Here is a 9,361-nt window from a genome sequence, read left to right on the forward strand (position 1 = left end):
GTGCACATTTTATTTGACATCATTAAATGCATGCTAATGCTGAAATATGGAAAAAAAATTATATGCAACCATCTTTGACAAAAGCAAGGTAAATTAATCAACATGGAGTGTAATGAGGAACCATTAAAATTCAAGGAAGGAGTTTAATCAAATTGTAGAAGCAGAGGAATGGAAGGCTGAGCTTGCAAGGGTATTAGTGTAGCCTCCTGTGCTCTCTTTAAAAATCTTCTCTTTGTGGAACTTACTTCCTTTCTCAACATAGGAAAATCATATACAATAATCATTGGAAGGCTGTTTGGCAATCAGGTTTCTGCTGCCCCAAAATTAAATTCTTGTCTTCATTTTTATTTTTTTTATTTTTTGCAAATTAGAAAATAGGATACAAGAGAACCCTCTTCCAATTATTTTGTGTTCTGCATTTATATAGGTTCCCTTTGTTGTTGTTGTTCTCCCTTTTTTAAATCTCCCTAGGTTCAAACTGATGGCAATTTCAACACTTCTCCCATTTCAGGTTCCAAGGGAGTCTAAGGGCATCGTCAGAACAGCAGCTTCATCTGTCAACAGTGAGCATGCTCAGTCCATGGAGCAGACTCAGTAACAACGAGAGAACAAAAATCTCATAGGTAGAATCTCGGAGTGGTGAGTAGAGCCGAGAGAAAAGGTGAAATGGCAGAAGAGAAGGAGGAACAGGCTGCAGGGAAAATGCCTCGAGCTGAAGTGTATTTGAAGACAGATGACAAACTGATCCTCTATCATTGGACTCAGTCCTTCAGCTCCCAAAAGGTGAGTAGCTAGTGTGGCTGTTTCTAAGAATGTCAGATTTCAGAACCCGGACAGCTCCCTCTGTACGTTTTGCCCACCTAAAAGGTGGTTGCTGGGTGTGGATGGACACTCTGTTTATCTAAATGCAGCTGTAAGAATGCATTTGGAGAAGAAAGCAGGGAAAGGGGAGAGTAGGGAAAGGGGAGCCCAGCGAGCTTCTTAAACAGGCCTCAGAGCCCTTACAATTGTCATAGTCTAGGGATAGCCAATGTAATGCCCTTCAGATGTTATTAGACTTCAGTTCCCACCAGCCCAAACCAGCATGGCCAAGGGTCAGGGATGATGGGAGCTGTAGTCCAACAACATCTAGAATGGACCACACTGACTACCTGTCATAGAATTTTATTCAATTTAAAGCAGTTAGCTGTTTCCAAGAATAAATGAATTTAGCAGCAAAAGGAAGAAACAATATTTGCTTGCTTCTTCATACTTGGTTTTCTTTACAGACACCACAGAGTGCACTTGGGAAATTAATAGGTATCATGTTGTGAGCATGTCCCTACCAGAATCCACCTGCAATGTTGAACCAAATTAAATAGTATGTTACTCATTTTCAAAACAGCAGCAGCAGCAGCAGCAACAACAAATTAATTAATTAATTAATTAATGTTATACGTATAATGTTTTAAGAATGCTGTTAGTTTCCCTGAGCCCTGGTAGTAGGAAGGGCAGGGTATAAGAAAAACGAGGAAAGGAAGAAAATGATTTCATGTGGGTGACAGGTAGAGAAAAAGCCAAGGGGCAATGGTGGCAGAAATCTATTTATTTTCTGCATTTATAGAATGCCTTTCAGGGCTGCCCCCTCTCAAGGTAGCTCTCAACATGGTGAAAACAATCTATAACATTACAAACCATAAAATGGTAACAATATAAAACCGGAAGAGGTCAATGAGTGGAGTGGCATTGATTGCCTGTCTTTTGAACACTGAGTGCTGATGGTTCTTGAGAGGGAGAAGGGTGTGCTGAGGAGTGAGACAAGGTGTGGGTGTGATAGCGGAAACATCAGGTTGGTTATGCTTCTGCACCTGCACCTGCACAGCACCTTGCTCCCTGAGCCTCGCCTCTCTCCCTCTCAGGAACCAGCAGTGATGCTTGGTGGTCAAAGGCAGGTGAGCAATGCTGCTCTGCTTGCACCACCCCACCAACAACTAAAAGAGTGTCCAAAACACAATAACAAATTTAAAATAATTGCAGCAAGAGATAAAGAGACAAAGGAGCAGCAGAAAGTGAAAAATAAGTGGGTGGCCTCATTCACTTTGGCTAGGGCTCCACCCACTGCTGGTTTGTGTTCCCCTGAGGCAATGTGGGCTTCAACAGAAAAGTTAAACATTAAAAAGAATTAATCTGGGTTAAAAGGAAAGTACACCCAGAAAAGTGAGATGAATTGGTCAATGTTACAAAAAAGAAAAAATCCAGAGGCGAAAATACATGCTCTCCACTTTCAGATCCTTCGTGTGTATTTCCAAACTCTTTTAATAGGAAATGTGTATTTTTAATAGGACAGCTGTAAATCTTCAACAAGTATGTTTACATATATTTTTCAGGTGCGTTTGGTGATTGCTGAAAAGGGACTGAAATGCGAAGAGCATGATGTAAGCCTTCCACTGAGTGAACACAACGAGCCTTGGTTTATGCGTTTAAATGCATCTGGAGAAGTCCCTGTACTCATCCACAGAGAAAACATAATTTGTGATGCAACTCAGATTGTCGACTATCTTGAAGAAGCTTTCGTGAATGGTAAGAAGAGTACCTTGGTGATTTTTCGTAATGTAAATGTTGGGTGTGAGTTACAACCTTGCTGCATGAGGATTTGTTTATAGGTGTCCAAACGATTGCCCAAATGTTACAGATTGTCTACAGATTCCCAAATTCTTCCAGGAGGGTCACATAATGTGCAGTTTAGTCCTTGTGGCACATTGAAAAATGGGGTTAGGAAACTTTGTGGGATGGGTTTGGGATAAAAATTATAGCCACTCTTTGACATGGGTTATGATTTTATTAACCCCATCTCTCTCATAGGCTCCCACAGTAGTCCATTTGCCCATTATTGTCTACTGTGACTAATAGTAGCTCTCTAGGGACTTTGACAGGAGATTTCCCTATCAGCTGTTTCCTGATCCTTTTAACTAGAAGCAACAGGGATTGAACCTGGGATCTCCTGCAAAGAAAGCTTGTGCAGTACCACTGAATGAGGCAATAGTGCTCTCCTACTGTTGCCTGAAAGCATGAAAGTTTGCAATTGAGCCTTCTCCAATCACAGTATTGCAGTGACTAATACTTTAAACTTTGATCCTTCAATTTTGTTCTAATCATAATCTTTATCATCATCTTTGTATATCTATCTGTCTGTCTATCTATCTATCTATCTATCTATCTATCTGTCTATCTATCTATCATCTATCTATCTATCTATCTATCTATCTATCTATCATCTATCTATCTATCTATCTATCTATCTATCTATCTAATTTTTACCCAAGAAAAAATTCCAAGGCTGATTCCAGAAGAAGGAAGCATGTACTATCCCAGGGTTCAACACTACAGAGAGCTCCTGGATTCTTTGCCAATGGATGCCTATACACATGGCTGCATTCTACATCCTGAATTAGCTGTAGATTCTATGATCCCAGCTTACGCCACAACTAGAATTCGTAGTATGTACCATTGTCTGATGAGAACTTTGCTTGTGCTTTAACTTTATTTTTGTGTGTTTATCATAAACCTATTTCCGTTAACAATAACAAAACCATTTTTTTTTTAAAAAATACTGTTTTCCATCAAATTAATTGCAGTGTATTTAGGGGTTAAATCTGCCTCAGTGACAGAGAGGTGTTTATACAAAAGTATTTCAGATATTGGAGCAGGCAGACAAAGCTCTTCTGGCAAGTTCTTAAAGGGGTTCTAACTGATATGTTCTAATATATAGCTGTACTGAAGTATTTTGATGGACGTGGTTTATTAGCTTTTAATGAGCTCATTGTTTCTTCAGGCCAAATAGGCAATACTGAGTCTGAACTAAAGAAACTTGCAGAAGAAAACCCAGATCTTCAAGATGCCTATATAGCGAAGCAGAAACGTCTTAAAGTAAGAATGGACTATATCTGACAGTCAAAAACCCACCTTAGAATGCTACTGTTTCTTTGGATGTGATATTAATATGATATATTTCTTGTCATTGCATGTATGTATCTTCAGAAGAAGTCAAGGTTAAGGGGAAAATTTTGTAATAACTGTGCTTTTATGGCCACACTACTTGCTATTACTGTTGCTTGATTGTTCTATACCTGTGTTGGTGTTGTTATGCATCCAGTAGTGGTTTGGTGGGGTGGTGCAAGAAGGGCACGTTTTGCTCACTTTCTTTCCAAATACTGAGCATCACTGCTGGTTCCTGAGAGGGGCAAGGCCTGGAGAGTTCAGCAGAGTGTTGCCTGGTGATCATGCCAAATGAACACTCTTGCTGCTGCACCCACACTGCACACACCTCCACCTCTCAGGAACCAGCAACAACACTCTGTGTTTGAAAGTCAGGTGAGCAGTGCCATTCTAGCTATGACACTCCACTGATATTACTGGATGCTCAGATGCCTGGCTTACGACACTATACTTTGCATGCTTTCTCAGAAGTAAATCTCAATATGTTCAATGGGGCTTACACCCAGGAAATGGGACTGCAGATTAAATATATAATCTACTTATTTTCCTTAGTCTAAACTGATGGATCATGATAACATAAAGTATTTACAGAAAATATTGGATGAGCTGGAAAAAGTTTTGGATCAAGTTGAGACTGAGCTGCAAAGAAGGAATGAAGAGACTCCAGGTAGGAAATATTCATATTTAGTTCTTGGTCAGTGTGTAGCTGTCTCAGTTAAAGTATTGCATGTTGATCAATATATTGGCACTGCACTTTCCTGCTACATCAGACATTTGATCAGCACATGGAAAGTTCATTTTAAAAAGAAACTCGTTCATTCCAAGCACTGCAATTGCTTAAGTCAAAGATTCCCAGTGTTTTCTTGTTTAAGGACTTTTGTTGCTTTAAGATTGAAAATTTTAAGATGCAAATAAACAAACAATTTAATGCCTTTTCCAGGAACAATCTGGGATTGATGGCCATTTGAGCATAATAGAGAAAACAGGGACAGAAACTTAAGACCTGAGGTCTTTATCATCTTATTACTTTTTATTAGCCCCTAACTTTTTTTTTTAACCTTCATTCTGATTAGAAAATGGACACCAGCCTTGGCTCTGTGGTGAGTTTTTCAGCTTGGCCGATGTATCCCTTGCTGTTACATTGCATCGACTGAAGTTCATTGGACTGGCAAGGAGAAACTGGGGGAATGGAAAGCGGCCTAACTTGGAAGCCTATTATGAGCGTGTCTTGAAGAGAAAAGCATTCCACAAGGTTTTAGGACATGTCAACAACATATTAATCTCTGCAGTTCTTCCAACTGCATTTCGAGTGGCCAAGAAGAGGGCACCAAGGATTTTTGGCACCACTCTTTTGGTTGGCTTCTTAGCCGGAATCGGGTATTTTGCTTTGGTGTGTCTCCGGAGGAGGTTTCCCAATGTGCTGTCATCCATTAGAGCAAGACAAAGTTATCTGTAGATGTTTCTTGCCAAACTGTGAAAGGACCACCAATTACACCAAGGATTTAATGGGCCACAACATTGTTATACATATATTAGTACAGGGGTTGCCAACATGGCACCCTCCAGGTGTGGTTGGACTACAACCCTCACCAGCCAACTCTCATGGCCATTAGTAAGGGATGATGAGAGTTGTAGTCCAGCCAGATCAGAGGGCACCATATTGGCTACCCCATATGAGTAGATTTCTGCTGTCACACAGGTACTTATAGAAATGAAATCTTGAAGAAAAATGAAAGAATAGCTTGGATCTGGAGTACTGGGAGCAGAAAACTATGGAATGGGACTTCCCTTCCTACTGCTAAAAAATCTCTCTGCATGATTGAGGGACCCTTTTGAGCAGCACAGGATGGGGCATAGTGCCGGAAGAAGATTGGATTACCCAAAGTTGTGGGAGGGGAAGGACCATGCACATTGCACAAATGCTGCTCTGCTCATGTAATGATTTGGGTCAACTTCTCATCCTTTCAGCTCATGCTGTTCAGGAGGGCATTTGCAGCTGCAGGAAGGGTAAAATAATGGGATAATCTCCAGGCTTCTTTCTGCTTCCAGTACTCAAGATTCTAACCAATATAACTTCCTTTTCAAATTGTGGCTCATATGGCAATATGCAGTTGAAAAGAATACACAACCCCACCCCCCACCCCCCATCTCTCTCTCTCTCTTAAAAGCCATTCCTTAATATTTTACTTTATGTGGTCATTTGGCAAGTCAACATTTGTCATCATTCAGCATGATCAGCCCTCTGCTAATCCACCACTTATATATTATGTAAATTTGAGCCTTCTAAAAATGAGGAGCTTTACATCAATTATATGTTGCACCATGGCTGGATAAAAACACATTTTCCTAAAACATCAGTTAGCTGAATGTACTTTGTCAGAGCAGCACACATTTAAATCACATTAGGGAAGCACATGGAAAGTAGATTGTTATTAGGAACATAGCAGACAGGTTTCCAAGGCACAAATAACAGTTAGGCACTGGACCTCTGTGGATTGCCCATTAGGAGGAGACACCTTGATGGAATTTGTGCCTTGATTATTCTTCACACAGGAGTGTCATGCATCACCAGTCTATTCTGAAGCACTGTGCATCATGCGTTGGATATTGTGAGTGTAAATTAATAGGTGTGTTGCTTTTCTTTTAATGTAAGCATATCTTTTGTGCCTGTGTATGAATGTAGCCCATAATGTGCCTCAGAAAATGTCCTCTCCACAAATATAATTTCTTCAGAAAACACACACTCATGCATTTGTAAACAGATTTGTGTCCAATGAACTGTATTTTGCTTTCTGATTAAAATTAGTTTACCAACTACCAGTTTGGTTATGAAGTCTTAGTAGTGTGGGGTAATTATATTTTAGATCTGGAAAGGGTATGAAGGCTATCTGGCACTGGGGCTTGATAGCCCATGCTAATCCTACTCAGAGTAGACCCATTGAAGTTAATGGAAACAGCTATCTTCAGCTGATTAATTTCAACGGGTCTACTCTGAGTAGGACTCAGTTGAATCCAACCCTGGGGCAGGATCTTCTGTTCTGTGGCACAGGCCCTCCCAATATAAAGAAGGGAGGAGCCCTTATCTCCAGAGGACATCAGAAGAAGCCACTTGTATTACCCAGCCCTTTCCGCGGGAGGGGGAAAGTGTTCATACTTGCCCTGGCTTGAGTTGATGTTTGGGGATATAAAAGCTCTTTTAGCAGTGTTCAGTCTCTGGTGGCTACTGCACATGTGTGCAGGTCTTTATCTCATATTGCAGTCAGCAAGTGGTGGTGACGATCCCATGGAAGGAGGAGGTACATATGTATGTAACCCTTAGGCTACATAAATAAAGCAGGTTGAACCAAGATGCACTGTGTCAGAGGTGGCTGTAGGGCAAATGATTTGTTTTGAGTAAAACAAACCCAGATGACTCAAGGAAAGCATACTGTGCCATATGATGCAGGGAAATGCAAATCCCCCTTCCTGGAGCAAATTTGATTTATAAAAGAGTTCGTTTTCAGATCAAAAACATTGCATTGTCAGACTGTGTGTGTAAAAACCAAGAGAAAGTTTTCTCAGCATTTTTACACCATTGTTCAATACTGCATGTTCAGTTGCACTAATCTTTGTTCTAACAAAGGGCATTGTTAAGGCATGACGCTATATATTTGTTTTTATTAGGCACCCACCCTCCTTCCAAGGGCTTTTATAACCTCCAGAAGTAAATATCACCAATTTCGATATGTGAATTATCCCCAAATGTAACAGTAGCCTCAAAACAACCTTATGAGACAGCTTAGGTGGAGAGATTGCAGCTTTCCCAAAGCCACCTACAGATTTCATAGGTGAACTTAGGTTTCACACACCCAACCCTAGCACTTTAGTCAACTGTTTCTTCAACTCATCGAACTTGACTTTCCTACATATGCTTTGGTTTTTGGAGCTCCTCATCCTAGACAAACCTGCTGATCATGCCAATGGCCCATGTAGTCCAGCATGCTAGTCTCACAGCGGCCAGCCAGATGCCTTCGGTCAACCTGCAAGCAGGACATAAGCACATGGCTGACAAAGAGCTGCCAAGGGAGCTGCAATTGGAAAGGGAAATCTGAGAAGTCGCAGTGCTGGCATGGCACTAAGTTTACAGAGAAAACTTTGGATCCCATATCTACACCTTCCAATTTAATACACTAATGATTAGAATCAGAAAAGGAGATAGGATTTAACAATTTTAAAAATCCCACTCCTGACAGCTGTTTATTTCATTTTGGGCTAGCTGGTCATATAGCCTATTCCATTCTAGGTGGACAGACTGTGGTTTGGCTGGATTGCCACTGTCAAGTGACATCCTGAAGCAAAATTCTAGTACTATACATCCTTTACCAACCCATGTGGTTCCTCTAGAAAGGCAGAGGCAACCACGCCACAGGTTTTGTCAGTCTGCATAAGGCTCCAGTTGGCTTCATTTCACTGCTGCAACATCTTTCTACAGCTGCCTTAGTAGGATACAATTTCAGCCAGCAGGGCTCACTTAGAGCTGTTCAAGGTCCTGTATTTCTTGGCCCTCTATATACCAGGGCTTCTGATCAGGTTTACTTAGGAGAGAGCACCCCAGCCTTTCTAACTGGGCAGCCTGTTCTGTGGGTGCTTGACGTTTACTTGTGTAGTTTTAGGACCTTCCCTATTTTTTTGGTGATTGTACTCTTTGCAAACTTTTAAACATTTAATAAGGTATTTTTAATTGTTGTAACCTTCTCTGGCACCTGACATCATCATCATCATCATCATCATCATCATGCAACAGCTGTGGGAAACTGCCAGTGTTGACCATGGATACACAAGCGGACACACAAGACCATATAATGCAAGAGTTGCCAACCTTTTTGGGGCCCATTTACAATCTGGAGAAACTGTCATGACTACTGCACAAGCACTGCTGCCATTACTACCTCCCCCTCCCCCCATTGCAATTAGGCATGAGATAGCCTTCTTTTGGCTACAGTAAAAGGCTTTTTGGAAGCCTAATGCAGTGACCAGAGGATTATTTTGGCAGTGGGGGTGGCAGTCACAGCTGCAGAAGGGAGAGTTAATCATTCTTGTCTGTGAGTCCCCCAACCTACCACTGTCCTGCAATTAGGCTTGAGAAAAGCCTTCTATTGGTTACTTCTTTCCAATGTAATCTCAGTGTGGAGGGGCACATATGCATCACATGCTAGGGTACATACTTATCTAGATGATAGCTCAGTTAGTAGAGCATGAGACTCTTAATTTGAGGGTTGTGGGTTTGAGCCCCTCATTGGGCAGAGGATTCCTGCATTGTAAGGAACTGGACCAGATACCCCTCATGGCCCCTTCCAACTTTCCAATTCCATGAAGAACCCATCTCCACCATCTTCCTTACCAAATG

The 9,361-nt window shown here is 41.2% G+C and overlaps 1 protein-coding gene across 1 annotated transcript; it reads left to right on the top strand.

Annotated features, from left to right (window-relative positions):
* Positions 1–514: 514 nt before the first annotated feature.
* GDAP1 (ganglioside induced differentiation associated protein 1) lies at positions 515–5,705 on the top strand. Its single transcript, XM_033155445.1, has 6 exons — positions 515–783; positions 2,367–2,559; positions 3,303–3,476; positions 3,812–3,906; positions 4,528–4,642; positions 5,049–5,705. The coding sequence occupies exons 1-6, from the start codon at positions 667–669 to the stop codon at positions 5,429–5,431; spliced, it is 1,077 nt and encodes a 358-aa protein (XP_033011336.1). The 5' UTR covers positions 515–666; the 3' UTR covers positions 5,432–5,705.
* Positions 5,706–9,361: the final 3,656 nt, after the last annotated feature.

The sequence above is a fragment of the Lacerta agilis genome, chromosome 7 (genome assembly GCF_009819535.1).
Source record: "Lacerta agilis isolate rLacAgi1 chromosome 7, rLacAgi1.pri, whole genome shotgun sequence".
NCBI lineage: Eukaryota > Metazoa > Chordata > Lepidosauria > Squamata > Lacertidae > Lacerta > Lacerta agilis.